This window comes from Anolis sagrei, chromosome 8, assembly GCF_037176765.1.
Source record: "Anolis sagrei isolate rAnoSag1 chromosome 8, rAnoSag1.mat, whole genome shotgun sequence".
Classification (NCBI taxonomy): domain Eukaryota; kingdom Metazoa; phylum Chordata; class Lepidosauria; order Squamata; family Dactyloidae; genus Anolis; species Anolis sagrei.
Genome location: NC_090028.1, coordinates 42,924,818 through 42,952,281, shown reverse-complemented (window position 1 = coordinate 42,952,281; position 27,464 = coordinate 42,924,818). Strand labels below are relative to the sequence as shown.

The following is a 27,464-nucleotide window of genomic DNA, read 5'->3' as shown; positions in this document are numbered from 1 at the left end:
TATATCTATATCTCTGAAATGAATTCGACACCCTTAAGATAAGTTTCAAGGCATGGAGTTTAAACCCCTTTGAGTTAACACCTTAGTGTGGATTTCCTATGATAATACTATGCTTTGGATTAGCAACAGGCATTGAAAAGGTCTCTGTCTGCAGGGATAGCAGTCTCAGCGGCCCATTACCATCAATATTTACTATTCGGTTGCGTTAAGAGCTTATGAAATAATCGGCTTTCCTGTGGACACAAAGACTTGCGAATTTGGGCACATGGATGCCTTTGTTACGGGTCTTCTCTTTAGCGAGGTCTTCAGGAAAGGATTGACAGGATATTTCCTCCTCTTAGCTGATGCTCTGAGCCGCAGTGTGGTCCTTGTTCAGGATGATGTTGATGATTTCGCCTTCGTGCTCCTTCATGTGATCCAACAAATGTTCTTTGTTGGTGGATTCAAATCCACAGATGCAGCAGCAGAAGAGGAGGACGCAGTATTCTGCGCCCAAGTTAGTGTTTTTTTCTGAGCTGGACGAGGTATTGGTTGTAGAAGAAGGAGCAGCAGGGTTTTGGTTTTCGTCAGAATTCACGGTTTTGACGGCAATCTCATCGGAGGAGTCCGGCAACGTCAAGCCCTCCGAGTTCCCTGTCGGAGGAACTGCGCTCTCGTCAGAGCTTTCAATTATCATCTTCCCAGGAAGCTGAGCTGGAAACCTAAGAAATACAGAAACTGGTTTAGTGATAACTAGCTGTACCCGCCACACGTTGCTGTGCTCAACCTTCCCTCCCTCCTTCCCTCCCTCCCTCCCTCTTTTTCTTTCCCTTCTTCTTTCTTCCTTCTCTACTTGTTTCTTTTCTCACTTCCTTTGCTCTTTGGTTCCATCCTTCCTTGTCTCTTCTCTTCCTTCCTTCCCTCCCTCTTTCCTTCCCTCCCTCTTTCCTTCCTTCCTTCCTTCCTTCCTTCCCTCTTTTTCTTTCCCTTCTTCTTTCTTCCTTCTCTACTTGTTTCTTCCTTCACTTCCTTTGCTCTTTGATTCCATCCTTCCTTGTCTCTTCTCTTCCTTCCATTCCTTCCTTCTCTCTTTCATTCCTTCTCTCCTTCCTTCCCTCTTTCACCTTTTCCTTCTCTCCTTTCTTCCTTCCCTCCCTTTCTTTCTTTCCTTCCCTCCCTCTTTCTTTCTCTCCTTCCTTCCCTCCCTCTTTCCTTCCTTCCCTCTTTTACTTTCCCTTCTTCTTCCTTCCTTCTCTACTTGTTTCTTTTCTAACTTCCTTTGCTCTTTGGTTCCATCCTTCCTTGTCTCTTCCCTTCCTTTTTTCCCCTCTTTCATTCTTTCTCTCCTTCCTTCCCTCTTTCACCTTTTCCTTCTCTCCTTTCTTCCTTCTCTACCTTTCTTTCTTTCCTTCTCTGCTTCTTTCTTTCTCACCTTCCTTCCCTCCCTCTTTCCTTCCCTCTTTTTCTTTCCCTTCTATTTTCTTCCTTCTCTACCTGTTTCTTTTCTCACTTCCTTTGCTCTTTGGGTCCATCCTTCCTTGTCTCTTTCCTTCCTTCCCTCCCTCATTCTCTCCTTTCTTTATCTCCTTCCTTCCCTCTTTCACCTTTTCCTTCTCTCCTTTCTTCCTTCTCTACCTTTCTTTCCTTCCCTCCCTCTTTCTCTCCTTCCTTCACTCCCTCTTTCCTTGCTTCCCTCTTTTTCTTTCCCTTCTATTTTCTTCCTTCTCTACTTGTTTCTTTTCTCACTTCCTTTGCTCTTTGGGTCCATCCTTCCTTCTCTCTTTCTTTCCTTCCCTTCCTCTTTCTCTCCTTCCTTCCCTCTTTTTCTTTCCCTTCTTCTTTCTATGCTTGTTTCCTTTGCTCTTTGGTTCTATCCTTCCTTGTCTCTTTCCTTCCTTCTCTCCCTTCTTTCTCTCCTTCTTTCTTTCTCTCCTTCCTTCCCTCCCTCTTTCTTTCCTTCCCTCTTTTTCTTTCCCTTCCTCCTTCTTCCTTCTCTACTTGTTTCTTTTCTCACTTCCTTTGCTCTTTGGTTCCATCCTTCCTTGCCTCTTTCCTTCCTTTCTTCCCTCTTTCCTTCCTTCTCTCCTTCCTTCCTTTCACTTTTTTATTTCCTTCTCTCCTTCCTTCTTTCTTGACCTTTCTTTCTTTCCTTCTCTCCTTCTTTCCCTCCTTCTCTCCTTCCCCTTTTCTCTGTATGTGTTTTGTGTGTGCATATGTGTGTAATTATTTCTGTATATATTTGTGTATATGTGCATATTTGTGTATATATGTGGTTTTGCACATGCGTTGCTTTTTAAGTCTCTTCTGCTGTGTTTTTCAGTGTTTTTATGAGTGATGGTCCCTCGTTGGCCAAATTTGGTGTCAATTCATCCAGTGGTTTTTGAGTTATGTTAATCCCACAAACAAGCATTAAATTTATATATGTACACACACACACTTCTATATGTTGTCTATATAACCGGTACTGAATGTTTGCCGTATACGTGTCCTGTGATCTGGGGTGAGAAGGACGAAATATGAATACTGTAAATAAATAAATAAATGAATAAATAAGGTTGCCATAAGTCAAAGTTAATGTGATGGCAGTGAAGGTGACCAAGTTATTGGTGCGGTGTCGTTGTTTGCAGTGTCTCCCTGCATTAGAGATTCCAAATACTCCAAAACACACACCTACCTGCCGCTTTGTGAAATCGCATCATTAATAGCTTTGTTCACTTGTTCGTAGTTGTAATTTTGGTCACTTGCGTGTTTCCACATGTGGGATTTCAACGATGGAGGATGACTACACACATATCCGCACAGAGAACACCTGGAACAACAAAAGAGAGGAGACAGAAGGAGAATCGGATCAAACCAGGAAGCCTTCTCCAAAATTGAGTCCAATCAAAGACATTCTACACACGTCCCACTTCTATCCCGACCTGCTTCAACCAGGAACTCATTTTGCACACTATTTGTTAAAGATCACACACTTTTGACATATTTTCCTAACAGATAATTCTTTCAAATGTGGAACATAAAGACGAATACATAGCTTGATCCCTAGGAAATTTCAAGCATTATATAGAAACTACTAGCCGTCCCCTGCCAGGCGTTGCTGTGGCGCAGTATGTGTATATGTGTTTTGTGTATGTACATGTGTGTATATATTTGTATATATGTGTGTTTGCATGTGTGTGTGTATGTATGTATATATATATATATATATATGAATAAAAATGTAATGTTTGTTTGTGGGATTAACAGAACTCAAAAACCACTGGATGGATTGGCACCAAATTTGGACACAAGACATCTAACAACTCAGTGTATGTCTTTCACTCAAAAAAAAAATATGATTTTGTCATTTGGGAGTTGTAGTTGCTGGGATTTATAGTTCACCTACAATCAAAGAGCATTCTGAACCCCACCAACGATGGAATTGAACCAAACTTGACACACAGTTCTCCCATGACCAATAGAAAATACTGGAAGGGTTTGGTGGGCAGTGCCCTTTGGTTTTGGAGTTGTAGTTCACCTACATCCAGAGAGCACTGTGGACTCAAACAAGGATGGATCTAGACCAAACTCTAAACCAATACTCAATATGCCCAAATGTGAACAGTGGTGGAGTTTGGGGGAAAATAGAATCTTGACATTTGGGAGTTGTAGTTGCTGGGATTTGTAGTTCACCTACAATCACAGAACATTCTGGACCCCACCAATGATAGAAATGGGCCAAACTTCCCACACAGAACCTCCATGACCACCAGAGTAGGCCACAGCAATGCATGGCAGGGGACGGCTTGTGTGTGTGTGTGTGTGTGTGTGTGTATATATATATATATATGTAGTTTTGTGCATGTGTTGTAATGTATTTTTTAGGTTTTTGGCTTTTTAAGTGTCTTCTGCTGTGTTTTTCAGTGTTTTTATGAGTAATGGTCACTTGTTGGCCTGAGTGGTGTCTTGTGTGTCCAAATTTGGTGTCAATTCACCCAGTGGTTGTTGAATTATGCTAATCCCACAAGCAAACATTACATTTTTATTTATATCGACTAGCTGTACCCACAACACGTTGCTGTGGCCAATCTTCCCTCCCTTTTTCTTTCCTCCCTTCTTTCTCTCCTTCCTTCCCTTTTTTATTTCCTTCTCTCCTTCCTTCTCTTCCTCTTCCCTCCCTTCCCCCCTTTTCTTTCCCTTTTTCTTTCTCTCCTTCCTTCCTTTCCTTCCTTCTCTTTTTTATTTCCTTCTCTCCTTCCTTCTCTTCCTCTTCCCTCCCTTCCCCCCTTTTCTTTCCCCTTTTCTTTCTCTCCTTCCTTCCTTTCCTTCCTTCCCCTTTTTATTTCCTTCTCTCCTTCCTTCACTTCCTCTTCCCTCCCTTCCCCCCTTTTCTTTCCCTTTTTCTTTCTCTCCTTCCTTCCTTTCCTTCCTTCTCTTTTTTATTTCCTTCTCTCCTTCCTTCACTTCCTCTTCCCTCCCTTCCCCCCTTTTCTTTCCCTTTTTCTTTCTCTCCTTCCTTCCTTTCCTTCCTTCCCCTTTTTATTTCCTTCTCTCCTTCCTTCTCTTCCTCTTCCCTCCCTTCCCCCCTTTTCTTTCCCTTTTTCTTTCTCCCCTTTCTTCCTTCTCTACCTATTCTTGGACTGCAACTCCCAGCAGTCCTCCTGATCAATCTATCTACCTATCTATCTCTATCTAATCTATCTCTCCGGAGAATTGCTGGGAGTTCCAGTCCAGGATGCTCTCAAAGAAATCCAAGGAGAAGAAAGCTTGCAGCTTGGAAGCTGTGCATTTGGATCCTCCTCCTCTCCTAAAGGGCCTGGTCTAGGGTATGCTGGGAGCTGTAGTCCGGAAGAGAGTGTGGATATGCTATTGTGTGTTTTGTTTGCTGGGGGGATTGTTTCTGCACATGCACTGTAGCATATTTTTGCTTTTTTGGCTTTTTAAGTCCCTTCTGCTGCATTTTTCAGTGTTTTTATGAGTGATGGTCACTCGTTGGTCTGAGAGGTGTCTTGTGTCCAAATTTGATGTCAATTCATCTAGTGGTTTTTCAATTATGTTAATCCCACAAACGGACATTATATTTTTATTTATATAGATTAGAATTAAAACGAAGAGATTTCAAGTAGGCAGGGAGAGGGATGCACTTGTGAGACATCTGATATATAGAGCTGGCACCCAGGTTATTTTAATTCTAATAGTTAAGATATAGCTATTAAATATTAGCTATCATATATTTTATTTCTTCTAACTTTCTGTAAATTCTGAACAATACCTGTTTTTATTTATTTATTTGTGGCATTTCTATGCAGCCCTTCTCACCCCAAAGGGGACTCAGAGCGGCTTACAATATATATTTTCATACTTTGTGTTTTGTCTAAATATATATATATATAATTATAATAATACAATATTATAATTATATATATATTTATATTACATGTAATATTACTAATAATGTTACAATAGAATGCTACAGTGCAATATAGTAATATTTAATACTGATATTGTACGATGCTAATAATATAATATATTGTATGAAAATATATATTGTAAGCTACACTGAGTCCCCTGTGGGGTGAGAAGGGCGGCATATAAACGCCACAAATAAATAAATAAATAAATAATGTGAGTTTTTTTCCCCTATGGATGGCAAATAGCTGAGAAAGTTACAGTGAGAGGTGTTGTTATAATGGTGTGGAAAGAATTACTGTAGATAGAATTAAAGTGTAAAGTTGATATAAAGTTGTGTTAGACGGGGTTACACTCCCCCTGAAGATGCAGGTTCGCAGCTTGGGTGTGATCCTGGACTCTTCGCTAAGCTTGGAACCCCAAGTTTCGGTGGTGTCCAGGGGAGCATTTGCACAACTCAAACTTGTGCGCCAGTTGCGCCCGTACCTTGGGAAGTCTGACTTGGCCACGGTAGTCTACGCTCCGGTTACATCCCGGATTGATTACTGCAACGCGCTCTACATGGGGTTGCCCTTGAAGACTGCCCGGAAGCTTCAGATGGTCCAGCGCTCGGCGGCCAGGTTGCTAACGGGAGCGGCACTCAGGGAGCACACCACTCCTCTGTTGCGCCAGCTCCACTGGCTGCCAATCCGCTACCGGGCACAATTCAAGGTGCTGGCTTTAGCCTATAAAGCCCTAAACGGTTCTGACCCTGCTTACCTCTCCGAACGCATCTCCACCTATGAACCGACCAGAACATTAAGATCGTCTGGGGAGGCCCTGCTCTTGATCCTGCCTGCGTTACAGGCGCACTTGGCGGGGACGAGAGACAGGGCCTTCTCAATGGTGGCCCCTCAGCTAAGGAATGCCCTACCGGCAGACATCAGGCAGGCAGCTTCACTGCTGACGTTTCGGAGAATGGTTAAGACCTGGCTTTATGAACAAGCGTTTGGTTAAGCAGTGCAACCAATCAAGGAAGACGGTAAATGGAACATAGGAATGGCACAAGGATTACGAGAACGGATCTGATTTCAACTGAGGCGTTATGTTACGTTTGTCTTGTTGATCTGTCTTGTTGATTGTTAACTGTTGTGGATTGATGCTGTTGATCCTGTTTGTTGCATTGTTATGTTTTAATTGCACTGACACTGTTTGATAATTGTACCATGTAAACCGCATTGAGTCGCCTGTTAAGGGCTGAAAAATGCGGTATAGAAATAAAGCAAATAATAAATAATAATAATAATATCAGGAGAGAGCAAGTAGACTAAAACAATTTGGCAGAAAAAAAATGTCAGACTGTGACAAATTAAGCGGCAGGTGAATATGCTTGGAGACAAGAGGATGGTGAAAAAAAAATACAAATATAATCCAGAGTTTGTGCTAGGCAAGGTGACAACAAATTCACTGGGGAGGGGAAGGCGAAGAGGGAATCCTTGTACGGAGCTATCCAAGGTGCTGAATCCTATCCTTCCAATAACACTATGTAACAAAATTTGAAAAAAAAAATCTGTTCCTGGTATTGTCGAAGGCTTTCATGGCCAGAATCACTGGGTTGTTGGAGGTTTTTCCAGGCTATATGGCCATGGTCAAGAGGCATTCTCTCCTGACATTTCGCCTGCATCTATGGCAAGCATCCTCAGAGATGGTGAGGTCTGTTGGAACTAGGAAAAGGGGTTTATATTAGGGCTGGGCAGTTTCGTTTCGTTAATTCGTAATTCGTTAAACATTCGTTATTTTTTTTGTTAACGAAGCGATAACGAACCATTCTGGAGCAACTTAAAAACGAAACGAATTTTTCAATTCGTTTCGTAAATGCTTCGTATTTTGTTATGTATTTGTTTCGTTATTGGTTTGAGGTCGTTTCGTTATTATTTCCGCATGTCTGGGGCAAGTTTTAGGGTTGCTGTTTGTTTAATTAGTGAAAAAAAATTATAATATCACACCAACAGTCAACAACAGAGGGAGAGGGAAGCTTCAGAAGTTTTTTTAGCGTATTGCGCGATTGTGGCCGCCATTAACGAATCGATTCGTTATTGTTTCGTTATTGTTTCGTAATTTTTTTACCATTTACGAAATTTCGTAAATATCGAACTTTTTTTAAGGAAAATTTCGGGATTCTTTTAAATATCGAAACGCAAAACCCCCCAAAAAACGAATCGATTTTAGAAACAAATTTTTCCGTTGTTACCCAGGCCTAGTTTATATATCTGTGGAATGACCAGGGTGGGAAAAAGGACTCGTCTGCTGGAGCTAGGTGTGAATGTTTCAACTGACTACCTTGATTAGGCAAAAACGTCAGGAGAGAATGCTTCTAGAACATGGCCATATAGCCCAAAAAACCTACAACAACCCAAAATTCCACATTATTTGCTTTGAACTGGAATATGTGGCAGTGTGGACTCAGATAACCCAGTTCAAAGCAGATATTGTGGAATTTCCTGCCTCGATACTCTGTGTTATATGGCTGTGTGGAAGGACCCTTAGTGTGTCAAGGCAGCAATGTACAAAGAAAAAAGATGCTCCCTTATCTGAAAAATGTAAAACTAATGAGAAGATGTATATAGTTCCTTAAGGAATCAATAGGTGAGCAGATCTATAAGAAAACCCAAGAATTTTCCCTCAAGCCACAACACTTTATGTGAAACAAATTGCTGCTTCCTTTGCAGGGAATCAAGAGACCTACTTGAATTGCTCCATCAGCTGAACAGCCTGGTGCTCCTGCGGATGGCGCCTCATATGGCATTTCAGGCTATTCATATTAGTCGTTGCAAAGTCACACACGCGACACCTGAAGGAAAGAAAGAATCATAGAATCAAAGAGTTGGAAGAGACCTCCTGGGCCATCATCCAGTCCAACCCCATTCTGCCAAGAAGCAGGAACATTGCATTCAAATCACCCCTGACAGATGGCCATCCAGCCTCTGCTTAAAAGCTTCCAAAGAAGGAGCCTCCACCACACTCCAGGGCAGAGAGTTCCACTGCTGAATGGCTCTCACAGTCAGGAAGTTCCTCCTAATGTTCAGATGGAATCTCCTCTCTTGTAGTTTGAAGCCATTGTTCCGCGTCCTAGTCTCCAAGGAAGCAGAAAACAAGCTTGCTCCCTCCTCCTCCCTGTGGCTTCCTCTCACATATTTATACATGGCTATCATATCTCCTCTCAGCCTTCTCCTCTTCAGGCTAAACATGCCCAGCTCCCCAAGCCGCTCCTCATAGGGCTTGTTCTCCAGACCTTTCATCATTTTAGTCGCCCTCCTCTGGACACATTCCAGCTTGTCCATATCTCTCTTGAATTGTGGTGCCCAGAATTGGACACAATACTCCAGATGTGGTCTAACCAAAGCAGAATAGAGGGGTAGCATTACTTCCTTAGATCTAGACACTAGGCTCCTATTGATGCAGGCCAAAATCCCATTGGCTTTTTTTGCCGCCACATCACATTGTTGGCTCATGTAGTGGTGATTCCACAGATATATAAATCTCTGAGGATGCCTGCCATAGATATGGGTGAAAAGTCAGGAGAGAATGCTTCTGGAACATGGCCAGACAGCCCATAATAATAATAATAATAATAATAATAGTCTTTATTTATACCCTGTCACCATCTCCCCAATGGGGACTCGGAGTGGCTTACGTGAGGCCGGGCCCAAACAACAAATTACAATAAAGTAAAACTGAAAACACAACTGAAAACGCAAACAATAAACAACAACAACATAATTACATAAAACATGTAAATACATAGCAATATAAAATTACAATAGGCACAATGACAATGGGCGGGCTACATGTAATGATTAAAAGAAAAACGAATTAAAACTAATTATAAACTCAGGCGAGATAAAAGAGAGACAGATTATTTGCAGAGGAGGACTCATTATAGTGGGGGTTGTGGAATCAGGCTTTCCCATTTGGGGGGGGGGGGGGCATATACTCCAATGACAAAAAAGTTGAGGCTAAGCAATAGTGTGAGATTGTATACCTACTCACCAAAGGCGCAGCAGAAGAGCCAGGTTTTAAGGTTCTTTTTAAAGGTTTCTAGGGAAGGGGCTTTCCTAATTTCTCCAGGTAGTGAGTTCCAGAGTCGGGGGGCCACAGAGGAAAAAGCTCTCTCCCTTGTACTCACCGCAACCCAAAATGGTGATTGATGACTGCGAAGAAGCAGGGGATCTGAGGGATAATTTATTGTTGCCTCCAATTTGAAAGGATCCAGTATTCAGGAGATTTCACCCCAGTTCCCAATTCTAAAAAGAACTGGCCGATTTGCAATGGAGGTTGCCGATTAGGAACCAAATTTACCATCAAGTTGGAAGGGAGGCTGTTCAATTGCACTCCCTCCTTTATTAAGAAAGTAATAACTTAGTAGTAATTACACTGTATTTATTTATTTATTTATTTATTTACTTTACTTTACTTGTATACCGCCGTTTCTCAGCCTAGCTGGCGACTCAACGCGGTTTACAACAAGATAATCAAACAACAATATACAATTTAAAACCATAAAAGCACAGTACAAAATTAACACAACAATAACAACACAATATAGTGTGTAGCGTGACTGGAGAGAAGAATGTAGATTTATTTGGTTACTTTTCCCTACGTTTCTACCACCACGTGAGGTAAGTTGTATTATTGTGAGAAATGGCACTTGGTACACAGAATAGACGGAGCTGAGGCAATCTTCAAATAAAAGTTAACAATTTTATTAAGTACACAGCTAGGCCTGGGTAACAACGGAAAAATTTGTTTCTAAAATCGATTCGTTTTTTGGGGGTTTTTGCGTTTCGTTATTTAAAATAATTACAAAATTTTCCTTTAAAAAAGTTCGATATTTACGAAATTTCGTAAATGTGAAAAGAAATTACAAAACAATAACGAATCGATTTCCGAAACAATAACGAATCGATTCGTTAATGGCGGACGCGACTGCGCAATACGCTAAAAAACCTCCAAATGGGACAGGGGGAACTTCTGAAGCTTAATTAAACCAAAAACAACTATAAAAACCCTTAGAAAACCAAAAACAACCATAAAACTTGCCCCAGACATGCGGAAATAATAACGAAACGACCTCAAAACGATAACGAAACGAATACAATAACGAAATACAAAACATTTACGAAACGATTTAAAAATTCGTTTTTTTAAAAATTGCTCCAGACTGGTTTGTTATCGTTTTGTAATTGAAAAATTAACGAATTTTTAAACGAATTACGAATTAACGAAACGAAACCGCCCAGCCCTATACACAGCGTGTGGTTGCAAGACGTAACTTTGGTTATAGAACTCAGAACAATGCTTGATTAGTTGAATGTTACACTCTTTCAGGTTACACAGTATCTTCCTGAGGTGAAGCACTTATTACAAAACAAAGTTTCAATACAGGGATGTCTCCCTTATCTGATCCTCCCTTGATCAGATACTTAATAAGCTTATTCTTTAGCCTTTCCTTAGACTAACAGAATACTGGCTTCATTTCCCTTATCAGCCTCTCTAGGCTAAGAAACTTCCAGTAGCTTAATCCGGCTTTCCAAAGCCTCGAAACTTTGCTTCCCAATTCACTCTCTTTCAGCTACAACCTCCTAATCCTTTCCTCTACCAACTCCTCTAAACCTAAACCCTCACTCCTCACTCCTCGGAACCTAAACCCTAACTAACTGCTTCTTTTTAAAACGCAGATGGATTTCTCTTGCTAGGCTCCGCCCACTTTCCACTCTCCTCTGCCTGGTCTCCTTGGCAACGCCACAGTGGATACAACCAGTCAGTTCTAGTCTTCAGCTACTGTTACCAAACAAATAGTTAAACAGTTCAAATATATATACCTAGTTACAATGACCAACGTAGACAGTTGCAAATACTAAAGGGAACTTAAAGGGTGTGACAGAAACATGGCGAGAACCTAATGCCAAGGATGCCACTCTGGTCCTGAAATGGTGCCTGTCATCAGTAACTGACTGGATGAGGGCCAACAAACTGAAATTAAATCCAGACAAGACAGAGGTGCTCCTGGTCAGCCGTAAGGCAGATCAGGGTGTGGGATTATAGCCTGGGTTGGATGCGGTCACACTCCCACTGAAGACACAGGTCCGCAGTCTGGGGGTGATCCTGGACTCATCACTGACCCTGGAACCCCAGGTGTCAAAAACCACTGGACGAATTGACACCAAATTTGGACACAAGACACCTTTCAGGCCAACGAGTGACCGTCACTCATAAAAACACTGCAAAACACAGCAGAAGAGACTTAAAAGCCAAAAAATAAAAAATACATTACAATGCATGCGCAAAACCACATATATAGACATATACACAAATATATACACACATATACACACACAAAACACATATACACAGACTGGGCCACAGCAACACGTGGCAGGGGATGGCCAGTTTATATAAATAAAAATGTAATCTTCATTTGTGGGATTAACATAACTCAAAAACTACTGGGCAAATTGACACAAATTTGGACACAAGACACCTCTCAGGCCAACAAGTGACCATAACTCATAAAAACACTGCAAAACACAGCAGAAGGGAGTTTAGAAGCCAAAAAAGTATAAAATACACTACAAAGAATGCACAAAACCACATATATAGACATATACACAAATATATACACACATATACACACACAAAACACATATACACAGACTGGGCCACAGCAACACATGGCAGGGGATGGCTAGTTTATATAAATAAAAATGTAATCTTCATTTGTGGGATTAGCATAAAAGGTTTCTTAAGTCCTAGGAAAAGAAAACAGTGAGATACCTACCTGTATGGCTTATCAGAGTTGTGAATCCGCCTATGATTCCGTACACCGACGTACGTTGTACTTGTATAATCACAGATATCACAACGATACAGTTTCTGGACGGAAACCCTATCACCTGCACGACAAGGGCACAAAAAGACAATGGATTAGACCAGGGATTGTTATATTATTATTACTACTACTACTACTACTGTTTGATACACAACAAGATTGATACACAGCAAACAAGATCACTTTGCAGGCTATTGTATTGGATCACACGCTGGACACTTCCCAAGTGTCTAGGACTGTGTGATGTATCGGCGAATAATGCGTGCAGATCCCAGTAAGATGACCTTTTGCAGCTGGCAGATGGTAATTTTGCCAGCGCCGTTGTGTTTAAGTGCAGGCCAAGGTCTTGAGGCATTGCACCCAATGTGCCGATCACCACTGGGACCACCTTGACTGGCTTGTGCCAGAGTCTTTGCAGTTCAATCTTTAAATCCTCATATTGTGTCAGCTTCTCCAGTTGTTTCTCTTCAATCCTGCTGTCACCTGGGATTGCGACATCGACGATCCACATTTTGTTTTTTAACACAATTGTGAGGTCAGGAATCTTGTGCTCCAGATCTCTGTCTGTCTGAATCCAGAAGTCCCAGAGGAGTTTGGCATGTTCATTCTCTGTAACTCTTTCCAGTTTGTGATCCCACCAGTTCTTTGTTGCAGGCAGATGATGTTTGTGGCACAAGTTCCAATGCATCAGCAGAGCAAGGGTGTTGTGCCTCTGCTTGTATTCTGTCTGCACAATCTTCTTGCAGCAGCTGAGGATGGGATCCATGATTTCATCTGCTTCCTTGCAGAATCTACATTTGGGATCTGTTGTCGACTTTTCAACTCTGGCTTGGATGGCCTTGGTTCGAATGGCTTGTTCTTGGGCTGCCAGAATCGGGCCCTCCTTTGTCTCCTTTTTCAGAGTTGCATTTGTGAGCCACAGCCATGTTTTTCTTTGTCAATTTGGCTCTCAATTTTCCCCAGGAGCTGTCCATGGAGAGAGAGTCTTCTTTGGCCAGTTTTCTCTTCTGCTCTGGATTGTGTTTTTACGGTATTCCCTCTTTGTCTTTTGCACTTTAAGCAGATTATTATTGTTGTTGTTGTTGTTGCTCATACCCCACTTTTTCTCTCCTTTTGGACAGATGGTGACTAGAATGATACAGAACACACAAAACAAATTTAAGAGGTGGGTGTAATCCAGACATACTGTAATGAAGAATGCTCTGGTTTATCCTTGTTAGGTTGTAACCTCCCAAAACGAATGTTGAGGAAACTACTATTCTTTTCAGGCTGAAGCTTAGGACCCTAAGTTGTTTTGGACTAGTCCTGCAAGCTAAGACTTTCCTTAATTGGGAGTTGCAGTGATGCAATGGGTTAAACCTTTGCGCCATCTGAACTGCTGACTTGAAGGCTGGCAGTTGAAATCCATGAGACAGGGTGAGCTCCCAACTGTCAGCTCCAGCTTCCCATATGGGGGCACAAGAGAAGTCTCCTACAGGATGGTAACACATCCGGGCATTTTTCTTTTCAGCCATCTTGCTCTTTTTTATTATTATTTCATTTATTTATTTATTTATTATTATTATTATTTTATTTTTTAATTTAATTTATTATTATTTAATGTGTTATTATTATTATTATTATTATTATTATTATTATTATACTGTGTATAATTGTGTTGCATTGTTTTTATCTGATGTTTTTAATTGGTAAGTGTTTTAATTGTTTTTTGGGCTTGTCCCTTGTAAGCCGCCCCGAGTCCCCTCGGGGAGATGATTCACGGGGTATAAAAATAAAGTTATCATCATCATCATCATCATCATCATCATCATCATCATCATCATCCCCTGGCAACGTCTCTGCAGACAACCAATTCTCTCACACCAGAAGTGACTTGCAGTTTCTCAAGTTGCTTCTGACATGTTACAAAAATTGGATTATATAGCAAGGAATGAAATAGTGCCCATTGGCAAATGAAAGTCTACTGCCTAGAGATAAACATCAAACCACAACCCCTAATTTCCATCATATTTTGCCCATAATTATGTCACTGGCTCAGACTTTTCATTTTGCAATAATCAGAACACTTTTACCCAGACTCTGGAAACTGAGTGGATCCCTGGAATATATGTGTGAAGGGAGGGGGAAGCCATGAAGATAGATAAAGTATATGATGAAGTGACCGATTTCAATCTAGCACCAAAAGCAGGTGTTTCTATAATGTACATTATTGCAACAAGCCCACATTATCAGGCATTTACAATCACAAGATCCCTTCAACTCCGTAGCGCAGCCGTGATCAAGGGAAGTGCCGACGATTTCGTAAACATGAAGCGAATGTTCTTGCACATAAACAGATGCTACGCCATAAACGTCTCGCATTCGGGCTGTTTTTATAGAGGCGGCATCTGTCTGACAAGAGGGCCTCCTTCCTCCTGCAACGGAGCCTTCATAGGACTGCAAGGAGTTTTCAAAATACCCTAGAAAGCTTAAATTCTCGTGTGATGAATGCTTTTAAGAAGGAGAACATTTTCAGTCAAGTCACACTTCCAACTCGAGGTTTTGAAATGAAAAAGAAGCACATTAAGGATCAATGCAAGGCTTGTGTGTCGTTTCTGCAGCGATGAGGGAGGAGGAAAGAAGGGAAGCATCACATTGAATAATTAGTGTCATCTCTTAATTCCTGAGTCTTCCAGTTAAAGACAACTAAAACCAACTGGCTTCTCTAAGGATCTGTAGGCAGTAGCAAAGAAAGTATAAGATAGATACTTTCTGGTCCTGAACCGGTGCTTGGCCGCTGTGACGGACTGGATGAGGGACAACAGATTGAAACTAAATCCAGACAAGACAGAGGTACTCCTGGTCAGTCGTAAGGCCGAACAGGGCATAGGGTGACAGCCTGTGCTGGACAGGGTTCCACTCCCCCTAAAAGCACAGGTTCGCAGTCTGGGAGTTCTCCTAGATTCATCGCTGAGCCTGGAGTCCCAGGTTTCGGAGGTGGTCAGGGGAGCCTTCGCACAATTAAAACTTGTGCGCCAGCTGCGCCCGTACTTTGGGAAGTCTGACTTGGCCACGGTGGTCCACGCTTTGGTTACATCCCGTTTAGACTACTGCAATGCTCTCTACGTGGGGTTGCCCTTGAAGACTGCTCGGAAGCTTCAAATGGTCCAGCTTTCGACAGCCAGGTTACTAACGGGTGCTGGGTACAGGAAGCACACCACTCCGCTGTTACACCAGCTCCACTGGCTGCCAATTAGCTTCCGAGCACAATTCAAAGTGCTGGTGTTGACCTATAAAGCCCTAAACGACTCCGGCCCTGTTTACCTTTCCGAACGTATTCTCCCCTATGAACCATCAAGATTATTAAGATCGGCTGGAGAGGCCCTGCTCTCGGTCCCACCGGCCTCACAAGCGCGTCTGGTGGGGACGAGGGACAGGGCCTTCTCGGTGGTGGCCCTGCGACTCTGGAACTCTTTCCCACTGGAGATCAGAACTGCCCCTTCTATCCTGACATTTAGAAAACAGGTAAAGATGTGGTTATGGAGACAGGCATTCAACGAGTGAGCCAACACCCTGAGATATGGATGGAGGAGGATGAGCAACGATTTTAGTGGGACGACTGACCATTATAGTTATTGATTGTAATTGCTGTTTTAATGTTTTACTCTAATATGTATTATGATGTTTTATTGACTGTATGTGATATTATGGTTGGAAACTGGTCTGAGTCCCTCAAGAGAGGTCAGAAGGCCGGTATACAAAACATTTAAAATAAATAAATAAATAAATAAATAAATAGATCTATTTATTGATGAGTCCACTGACTGTATCTATATAAATCAAAATGTAATGTTCGTTTGTGGGATTAACAGAACTCAAAAACCACTGGGGGAATTGATACCAAATTTGGACACAAGACACCTGACAACCCAATATATGTCCTTCACTCATAAAAACACTGAAAAATACAGCAGAAGGGACTTAAAAAGCCCCCAAAAGGTAAATGACGAAAAGCTAAATGACAATACAGAAAAAAGGAAAGAAAGAGGGAAGGAAGGGGAAAAAGAAAGAAAGAAAAGAGGGAGGGAAAGAAAGAAAGAAAGGGAGAAGGAAGCATGGAAGCAAAGAGAGAAGGAAGGAAGGAAAGAGGTAGAAAAGGAAGAAAGTAGAGAAAGAGGGAGGGAAAATTAGAGAAGGAAGGAAGGAGAGAAGGAAAGAAAAAAGGGAAAGAAGGAAGGAAAGGGAGTGAAGGAAGGGGGCAAGATGTAGAGAAAGAGGGAGGGAAGGAAAGAGAGAAGGAAGAGAGCAGAAGAGAAAGAAAAAGGGGGAAGGAAGGAAAGAGATAGAGAAGGAAGGAAGAAGAGAAGGAAAGACGGGAAGGAAGGACAGAGGGAGTGAAGGAAGGAGGGAAAGAGGGAAGGTTGGCCACAGCAATGCATGGCGGGTACAGCCAGTCTATATAAATAAAAATATTATGTTTGTTTGTGGGATTAACAGAACTCAAAAACCACTGGGAGAACTGATACCAAATTTGGGCACAAGACACCTATTAGGCCAACGAGCAATCATCACTCATAAAAACATTGGAAAATACAGCAGAAGAGACTTAAAGAGCCAAAAAACAAAAAATTACAACGAATGCACAAAACCACATATGTACACAAACACACATACACATATACACAAATATATACACACATATATGCACATACAAAACACAAACACAGAAATAAGGAAGGAAGGAAGGAAGGAAGGAAGGAAGGAAGGAGAGAAGGAAGGAGAGAATGAGGGAAAGAAGGAAAGAAAGAAAGGTAGAGAAGGAAGGAAGGAAGGAAGGAAGGAAGGAAGGAAGGAAGGAAGGAGAGAGAGGGAGGGAGGGAGGGAGGGAGGGAGGGAGGGAAGGAGACAACGAAGGATGGAACCAAAGAGCAAAGGAAGTGAGAAAAGAAACAGGTAGAGAAGGAAGAAAGAGAAGGGAAAGAAAAAGAGGGAATGAAGAAAAGAGGGAGATAGGGAGGGAGGGAGGGAGGGAGGGAGGGAGGGAAGGAAGGAAGGAAGGAAGGAAGGAAGGAAGGAAGGAAGGAAGGAGAGGGAGGGAGGGAGGGAGGGAGGGAGGGAGGGAGGGAAGGAGACAACGAAGGATGGAACCAAAGAGCAAAGGAAGTGAGAAAAGAAACAGGTAGAGAAGGAAGAAAGAGAAGGGAAAGAAAAAGAGGGAATGAAGAAAAGAGGGAGGGAAGGAAGGAAGGAAGGAAGGACGGAAGGAGAGAAAGAAAGAAAGAAAGAAAGAAAGAAAGAAAGAAAGAAAGAAAGAGGGAAGGTTGGCCACAGCAATGTGCGTGGTGGGTACAGCTAGTCAACAATAAAAGTTGAACATACAGTGACAAATAGACACCAATCACAATCCCAAAATTCCTGCAATAGCAACTAAAATAAATTACAACACAACAAAACTTGGTTAAATAATAAGTTTGGAAAAATGGGATTAAATTGGAAGATGAAAGCAAGGAGAATAGAGTGGTGAGTGTAAAAGAATCAGTTGGGGAATTTAGACAAGTTCCTCACCATGACAAGGGACATTTAGTGAGATAATGAATATGGCTCTGCAGCAGATTCCTCACAGAAAGAAAACAGGACAGTTTGGGAATTGATCTCAGTAGGTTGTTCTAACAGAGTGGTTCCCAGCCTGTGGTGCGTGGACCACCAGTGGTCCACAAGAATGAAAATATGGTCCGCGGCCTCACCATTACTCCACTGTTGCCTCAAAACCATGTGGCAACACACTGCATTGGTGCTAAAACCCTCTTATAGCACCAAGGCAATGGGGTTGTCTGGAGGTTTCCACTCCTGTCCTGTAGTTTGAAGCCATTGCGTCCTAGTCTCCAGGGCAGCAGAAAACAAGCTTGCTCCCTCCTCTCTATGACTTCCCCTCACATATTTCATAGAATCCTAGAGTTGGAAGAGACCTCATGGGCCATCCAGTCCAACCCCATTCTGCCAAGAAGCAGGAAAATCAAATTCAAATCACCCCTGACAGATGGCCACCCAGCCTCTGTTTAAAAGCTTCCAAAGAAGGAGCCTCCACCACACTCCGGGGCAGAGAGTTCCACTGCTGAACGGCTCTCACAGTCAGGAAGTTCTTCCTCATGTTCAGGTGGAATCTCCTTTCCTGTACTTTGAAGCCATTGCTCCATTGCGACCTAGTCTCTAGGGCAACAGAAAACAAGCTTGCTCCCTCCTCCCTAGGACTTCCTCTCACAGTTTGAGGGACTGTGACCTGGCCCTCTGTTTAAAAAGTTTGAGGACCCTTGGTCTAAGTCATTAATAAAGATATTGTGAACCCTACTAAAAAGTCTTCCCCTCTTGTTATTTTCCAGGGAGTAAGTGTAACATGTCAAAGCTTCCCTGGCATGCTGTCTTAGCTGTAAATAGAATATCTCTACAACGATGTTGCCAAAGTGTGCATTTAACACACTAGGAAGTAACACAGTGGCCACAGTCAATTTTATTTTTGATGCAACGAGCAAAGTCTTTGCTTATTGGTAAATAAAGACTTGCCATGGGAAGACATTCCATAGCCTGGGAAACCAGGATAGCATGTTGTTGTTGTTCATTCGTTCAGTCGTCTCCGACTCTTCGTGACCTCATGGACCAGCCCACGCCAGAGCTCCCTGTCGGCCGTCACCACCCCCAGCTCCTTCAAGGTCATTCCAGTCACTTCAAGGATGCCATCCATCCATCTTGCCCTTGGTCGGCCCCTCTTCCTTTTCCCTTCCACTTTCCCCAGCATCATTGTCTTCTCTAGGCTTTCCTGTCTCCTCATGATGTGGCCAAAGAACTTCAACTTTGTCTGTAGTCTCCTTCCCTCCAGTGAGCAGTCAGGCTTTATTTCCTGGAGGATGGACTGGTTGGATCTTCTCGCAGTCCAAGGCACTCTCAGCACTTTCCTCCAACACCACAGCTCAAAAGCATCTCTCTTCCTTCGCTCAGCCTTCCCGAAGGTCCAGCTCTCACATCCGTAGGTGACTACAGGGAAGACCATGGCTTGGACTAGGCAATGGATCTTGGTTGCCAGTCTGATGTCTCTACTCTTGACTATTTTATCGAGATTGGACATTGCTCTCCTCCCAAGAAGGAAGCGTCTTCTGATTTCCTGGGCACAGTCTGCATCTGCCGTAATCTTTGCACCTAGAAATACAATGTCTGTCACGGCCTCCACATTTTCTCCCTGTATTTCCCAGTTGTCACTCATTCTTGTTGCCATCATTTTGGTTTTTTTGATGTTTAGCTGCAACCCGGCTTTTGCGCTTTCTTCTTCCACCTTGATTAGAAGGCTCCTCAGCTCCTCCTCGCTTTCGGCCATCAGAGTGGTGTCATCTGCATATCTGAGGTTGTGAATGTTTCTTCCAGCCATTTCCACCCCAGCTTTGCATTCCTCAAGCCCCGCACATCCTCGCATGATGTGTTCTGCATACAAGTCAAAAAGGTTGGGTGAGAGGATGCAGCCTTGCCGGACGCCTTTCCCAATCTTGAACCCGTCTCCTGTTCCGTGGTCAGTTCTGACTGTGGCTACTTGGTCCTTGTACAGATTCCTCAGGAGAGAGGGAAGGGGGCTTGGGATGCCCATCCCATCAAGGACTTGCCACCATTTATGATGATCCACACAGTCCAAGGCTTTAGAAGAGTCAATGAAGCAGAAATAGATGTTTTTCTGAAACTCCCTGCCTTTCTCCATTATCCAGCGGATATTGGCAATCTGGTCTCTCGTTCCTCTGCCTTTTCTAAACCCAGGATAGCATATAACAACAAAATATCAAAAGAATAATGAGTAACATAATAGATTACTTTTGCACTTCCCCAATGTAACAATTAACGGAAACAAGTTACTTTTAAACAGGAGCATTTCAAGCTGTGTACATTGCTAGCAATGGCGACATTCTTGCTCATTCTTGCTATTAGGAACAAGCCAATGAAAAAGGGATACAGTACCAACTCTTTCATCCACTTCACTGCAAGTTATTAGGCTGTCAGTTGAGGCCGCTGAGTAAATCTCTTGAAGGCTGTGTTGCTCTCTTTCATGGTTTCGCAGCTGACTCTGGAACACAAAAAAGTCACATCGTTTTGAAAACTGTAAACATGACACTGTCTATTCCTGATACTCAACACTTGCTTTCATACTTACGAAGGTGCCAGGAAATTATAATTAAAATACATTGCAAAGCAAGCTTGAGTTATGCAGGGCATGAAGCATCTAGATCAGTGTTTCTCAACCCAATATGTATATGGCATTGTGGACTCAGGGCGCTTCCACACTGCCCTATATACCAGGATCTGATCCCAGATTATCTGCTTTAAACTGGAACATATGAGGGCTCTCCCAGACAGGTCTTATATACCAGGTTTTCCACTTTAATAATGATATGAGTCAGATAATCTGAGATAAACAGAAAACCTGGGATCAGGTCCTGGGATATAGGGCCTGTTTGGAAGGGCCCTGAGTCTGCGCTGCCAGATAACCTGGGATAATAAGATAATATGGGTCAGATTTTGGGATAAAGGGGCAGCATGGAAGGGCCCTTAGTTAATCCAATTCAAAGCAGATATTGTGGATTATTTGCCTTGATATTCTGGGTTATATGGCTGTGTGGAAGGGTCCTTAATCTACACTGCCATATAACACTGTTCAACGGAGAAAAAGTTTTGGGCCTGAAAATAGTTGTTCTTTTATTATTTTGGGGTGCTGAAAACGAAAATGACATTAAAAAATGTATATTGGCTCTAGTTTTTATGATATAAGCAATCACGTGATCACGTATGGTTGAAAAAAATGCATGTTGCGACTATGGAAGATTCTAGAATACTCTAGAAAGTTTGATGACGCAGTATGAGCGCCGTGTGCAAAAGTCAGAAAGCCCTATATAAGGCCAGACTTTTGAACGGTGAGGGTCAGTCAGTTGAAGACTGAGACAGTATCGAAGTTAAACATAGAATCATAGAATCATAGAATCAAAGAGTTGGAAGAGACCTCATGGGCCATCCAGTCCAACCCCATTCTGCCAAGAAGCAGGAATATTGCATTCAAATCACCCCTGACAAATGGCCATCCAGCCTCTGCTTAAAAGCTTCCAAAGAAGGAGCCTCCACCACACTCCGGGGCAGAGAGTTCCACTGCTGAACGGCTCTCACAGTCAGGAAATTCTTCCTAATGTTCAGATGGAATCTCCTCTCTTGTAGTTTGAAGCCATTGTTCCGCGTCCTAGTCTCCAAGGAAGCAGAAAACAAGCTTGCTCCCTCCTCCCTGTGGCTTCCTCTCACATATTTATACATCATTTTACATTGTTCTTTTGACTGCAGTTATGCCTCAGACTCCTGCTGGAGCATTGGAAGAGGGAATCCTTTCCTTGAATACAAAAGAAAAGTCAAGAGAAGCAAACAGGATGTAAACTAAAGTCACGATTAAAGCGACATTTCAACTTTCAGACTTTTCAACTGCATTAGGCCTACTCATAGAGTTTCTTGCTGCACAAACATAAACAATAGACTAATTAAATAAATATTTCTCACGGATAAACTATTGGCAATATAATTTGACTAAAATTTAGTAAATATTCACAGTTTGTATACATGCAGTAAGGTTAGGCGCATTATCATAATATTAACGAATTACCTATTCTGGAGAAAATTGAAATAGCTGTTGCATAAAAACCAGAGCCAATTAACACATTTAATTATTATATTTGAATTCAGCATGTTAAATTTATTAAGAAACGGCACATTTCGTTTCCGTAACTGAGAAAAACTGAAAATTTGTAGAACAGTGTAATATAATGCAATTCAAAGCAGACAATCTGGATTTTATTCAGCTGTGTAGAACGGGTCTATGTTTTTTGGAGTATATCAACCACTTTCAGAGTAAGTAATACAGAATTAATCTATATAAATAAAGATCTAATGTTCGTTTGTGGGAGTAACATAGCTCAAAAACCAATGGGCCAACTGACACCAAATTTGGACACAACGCACCTATCAGGCCAATGAGTGACCATCACTCATAAAAAGACTGAAAAACATAGTGGAAGAGACTTAAAAAGCCAACAATTTAAAATTACATTACAATGCATGCGAGAAACCACACACACACACACACACACACACACACATGCACAAATATATACACAGACTGGGCCACAACATTTTAAAACCAGGAACAAACTTTCTTTTTCAAATTCTGTTACGTATTTTCTGAGAGCCAGTGAAATCTTTGCTACCTTCCTATTTATATTTGTGATGCAAGTAAGAAAGGCTTTCACACATCTTGGTCCCTTCCAGACAGGCCCTATATCCCAGGATCTGACCCCAGGTTTCTGCTTCAAACTTGATAATATAAGTCTCCACTGCCAAATAATCTGTGATTATCAGAAAACCTGGGATCAAATCCTGGAATATAGGGCCTGTCTGAAAGGGCCCTTAGTCCACAGCAACAAGGATTGCCATTCTGACCATGCTGATAGAAAACACAAGGCCATGGTCATGATTCACCTTGTAATGAAAGGACTCCTCACACTGTTTGCACTGGTACATCCGGGTTTTGCAGTGGTTGATCATATGGCTTTCCAAATCCTTGCTGTTGTCCGCGATGTGCTCGCAGATGGGGCACTGATAGGGCTGCCGCTGCCGGTGAACGCGCAGGTGCTGCTTGATGTACCCCTTGTTGCCACTGCTGTAGTGACACAAGCGGCACCGAAAGGGACGGTCGTCGTTGGGGAGATATTCCACCAGGCTGCTCCCGAGGACACTGGCATTGTTGGCCGGTTGGCACTGGACGTTGTCTTGCAACTCCTTCAGAATGTCGTCGTCAGAGGCGTTCTGGTCAGTCCTTTCTTTCAGTTTTTCGATGACGGTAAGCAGTGACATGCTGATGCCCATTTTCATGGGGCCTTCGGTCAACTCCGGCTTGTCCTTCTGAATTTCCACGAGAGCACACTCAGTTTGGTTTAGGCTGGTCAGTTCGTCAGTTTCAATGGACGTTGCCAGTTTAGAATGAGCTTCGGTTTGCTTTTGCCCAACCTCTGAACCAAAGGCATTGACTTCGGCGACAGCCCGGAGGCCGGACCGAGCCAGCTCTGCCGCTCGGATTGGCATCGTCACAAGGGCTTCGGCGGCAAGCGAATGCAGCCTCAAGGACTCCGAATTGGTTCTTCTCCTCGCGGGAGGGGCGTTCTCATCCGCTTCTTTGGCTCTGGCAGGATTTGCGTCCCCTTCTCTCTTTTCGGTGCTGCTCCACCCAATAATAACCTCTTCAAGCTCAACAGAGTTTTTATCCATGTGATAAATGTCCCCGGGTCCGTCCCGAGCGAGGGTGGCCTGCTCAGAAATGACCTTTTTCTCAGCCTCCATTTCCGCCTCCATCGAGTAAGGCTTTTGCAAGACAGGTTCCTCGGCGCTTGGCAAACGTTCCACGATGACATTAACGTGGCCCTTTTTATTGGGGCTGCAGCTAATGATTTTCTGGGCCGAGGAAAGTAAACTGTCACTTGCCACACTATCTTGCTCGAAATCCGCCTCCTCCAACAGCTTTCCGGTTGATTGACTGATGGCGGCCTCTTCTTTCACAGGTTCTTCTGTTTGCAAGGGTTTGTAAGTCATTTGCTCAGGACTGCAAATGTGGAGCTGAACAGCCCGGTCGTCACAGAGACCCAGTTCATTATTTTCCAATGCAAGGACAACAGTGTCCAAGGTGTGAGGGACGCCTAAAGCAGCCGGATCTGACAACGCCGCTTGCTCGTTTTCTTCCTCAAATATGGGATAAGAGCAATCCACTTCACCTGCATGTTTCCAGGCGTGGGTTTTCAACATTCTTTGCTGGCCACAAGTGTAACTGCAAATCAAGCAGCGGTACATGCCGTATTGTTCGTACGTATACCATTTTCGCCTCTCTTTCGCAGCGACGTGAGGCTGAAGCTGCGCCACCAGATCAGTGCCTACTTTGACAACGCTTTCAACCGGTCCCTGCAAAGTACTGCTTGGCAGACCTAAACACTGCTGCTCCTTTGATGGTGCGTGAGTTTTGTCACCAGTCTCCGGGTGATGCCGGACATGAGCCTCAAACTCTTCAAGACTTCTGGTGGCAAAACTGCACACGGAACACATAAGTATCACCTCGTTCTGCTGGCCGTGTTGTTTGATGTGTTCTTTCAATAAGGGAAGCGTGGGAGACAAAGATTTACAGAGGCTGCACTGGTAACAAATCACCTTCCTTTTGCTCACTGGAGGACTGTCTGTTACATAATAATCCTCGATATTAATGGTGCCTAAAGCGGGCAGTTCAAGGGTTTTGGGTGGAATCTCGAGGAGGTTCTGTGGCTCAAGTGACAGCAGCGATGCGTCGGGATGCAAGCGCTTTTTCCCTATCAAAAGGCATTTCTGAGATTTGTCGCTCTCAACGATCTTGCTTAGCTTCTGAATGACTTGGATGAGCGGGTCAGGGTTACACTTCTGATCCTCGCCACTTTCTGAGCTTGGGCTTAAGGCTGCTTCAGAGATGAGGACCGCTTCTTGCTCCCCGATACTTGAGATGAGTGCTGTAATGTTGTTGCTGGCTTCCATAATACCTGAAAATTTAAAAATAAATATAATATAATATTGTAATATATTATATATTTCTAATATTATAACGCACTTCAATATAATACTACCAATAATAATAAGATATTATCACAGGTCTCTGCTGTGAGCAGATCTGCGTTTTTCCACCTGCATCAGGCTAGGCGACTGGCTCCCTTCCTACCTAGGAACGACCTGGCTACGGTGATCCAGGCGACCGTCATCTCGAGGCTTGACTACTGTAATGCCCTCTACATTGGCCTTCCTTTGTCAGTGATCCGGAAACTGAAGCTGGTGCAAAATGCGGTGGCTCGTCTTCTCGCCGGAATGCTGACGAGGTGTCGTATCACCCCAATTGTACAACAGCTGCACTGGCTTCCGATTGAGTACCGGATCACTTTCAAGGTGCTGGTACTAACCTTTAAGGCCTTATATGGTCCAGGGCCGGCGTACCTGAGGGCCTGCTTATCCCTCTACCAACCCCAGAGATTGCTTCGGTCCGAGGATCAAAATTTGCTTGAAGTCCCCAACATCCGGACTTATCATCTGTCCTCGACTAGGCAGAGAGCCTTCTCGATTGTGGCCCCTTATTTATGGAATGCCTGGCCAGTTGAAACCCGAACCATCCGAGAGCTACTTGCTTTTCGGAAAGCCTGTAAAACCTTTCTTTTCCGAATGTGGTTAGAGTGGATGGCCCTTGGAGGTCCCTTCCAGGTCTATGATTCTATGGCTAAATTATTATTATTATTATTATTATTATTAAGCAGGGGCTGGATGGCCATCTGTCGGGAGGACTTTGTTGGTGTCTCTCTGCCTGGCAGAATGGGGTTAGACTGGATGGCCCTTGGAGGTCCCTTCCAGGTCTATGTTTCAATAGGTGTATATTATTATTATTATTAAGCAGGGGCTGGGCAGCCATCTGTCAGGACAGCTTTGCTGGTGTCTTCCTGCCTGGCAGAAAGGGATTGGATGGCTCTTGGGGTTCCTTCCAGGTCTATGAATAGATGGTTATATTATTATTATTATTATTATTATTATTATTAAGCAGGGGCTGGATGGCCACCTATCAAGAGGGCTTTGCTGGTGTCTTCCTGCCTGACAGAACTGGATTGGATTGGATGGCCCTTGGAGGTCACTTCCAGGTCTATGTTACAATGGTTCTATATTATTATCATTATTAAGCAGGGACTGGATGGTCATCTGTCGGGAGGGTTTTGCTGGTGTCCTCCTGAGTGGTAGAATGAGGTTGGACTGGATGGCCCTTGGAGGGTCCCTTCCAGGTCTATGTTTCAATTGTTCTATATTATTATTATTATTATTAAGCAGGGGCTGGATGGCCATCTGTTGGGAGGGCTTTGCTGGTGTCTTCCTACATAGTAGAATGGGGTTGGACTGGATGGCCCTTGGGGGTCATTGTTCTATATTATTATTATCATCATTATTATTATTAAGCAGGGACTGGATGGCCATCTGTTGGGAGGGCTTTGCTGGTGTCTTCCTACATAGTAGAATGGAGTTGGACTGGATGGCCCTTGGGGGTCATTGTTCTATATTATTATTATTATTATTAAGCAGGGACTGGATGGCTATCTGTCGGGAGGGCTTTGCTGGTGTCTCCCTGCCTGGCAGAATGGGGTTAGACTGGATGGCCCTTGGAGGATCCCTTCCAGGTCTATGTTTAAATGGTTCTATATTATTATCATTGGCTCATTATTATTATTATTATTATTATTATTATTATTAAGCGGGGCCGGGCGGCCATCTGTCGGGAGGGCTTTGCTGGTGTCTCCCTGCCTGACAGAATGGGATTGGACTGGATGGCCCTTGGAGGTCCCTTCCAGGTCAATGTTTCAATGGCTCTATATCATTATTATGATTAAGCATTGACTGGATGGTCATCTGTTGGGAGGGCTTTGCTTGTGTCTTCCTGCTTGACAGAATGGGGTTGGACTGGATGGCCCTTGGAGGGTCCCTTCCAGGTCTATGTTTCAATGGTTCTATATTATTATTATAATTATTATTATGAAGCAGGGGTTGGATGGTCATCTGTCAGGAAGGCTTTGCTGGTGTCTTCTTGTTGGACAGAATGGGTTGGACTGGATGGAGCCTGGGGGTCCCTTCTAGGTTCATGATTCTCTGGTTCTATATTATTATGAAGCAGGGGCTGGGCGGCCATCTGTCGGGAGGGCTTTGCTGGTGTCATCCTGGCAGGCAGAATGGGGCCCTCTTTGGGGGTCTCTCCCACCCAGGGGGCTCTTTCTACCCGGGTGCAGAGGAGGCTGCGGGCCCTTACCTTCCCGGGAGGAGGGTCCCTCCGGCATCCGCCTCCCCTCCTTCCCTTCTCTCTTCAGAGGCACCGCTTCAAAATGGCGACGATGGGCACGGGATCACGTGACCCGCGGGCCCGGATCAGGTGACCAGAGAGGGAAAGTCTCCTCCTGCTTTCTCTCCCCGGAGCCCCGCCCACCTGTTGCCATGGCGACTCCAAGGCACAACCAGGGACCAGGCTTGGGCCTAGTTGGGCCTTCCCTCCCTCCAGGTGTTTTGGACTCCAACTCCCACCATTCCTCACAGCCTCAGGCCCCTTCCTTTTCCCCCTCAGAGCGGCTGAGGGGGAAAAGGAAGGGGCCTGAGGCTGTGAGGAATG

General features: G+C 43.5%; 1 protein-coding gene across 1 annotated transcript; it reads right to left on the bottom strand.

The window, feature by feature from the left end:
* ZNF507 (zinc finger protein 507) lies at nucleotides 1–27,203 on the bottom strand. Its single transcript, XM_060787948.2, has 7 exons — nucleotides 27,111–27,203; nucleotides 22,754–24,825; nucleotides 20,204–20,309; nucleotides 12,185–12,299; nucleotides 8,093–8,197; nucleotides 2,654–2,788; nucleotides 1–701 (listed from the first exon to the last, which is right to left on the bottom strand). Exons 1-7 carry the CDS (start codon nucleotides 27,136–27,138, stop codon nucleotides 338–340), a joined length of 2,925 nt encoding a protein of 974 aa, XP_060643931.2. The 5' UTR covers nucleotides 27,139–27,203; the 3' UTR covers nucleotides 1–337.
* Between the last annotated feature and the right edge of the window lie 261 nt (nucleotides 27,204–27,464).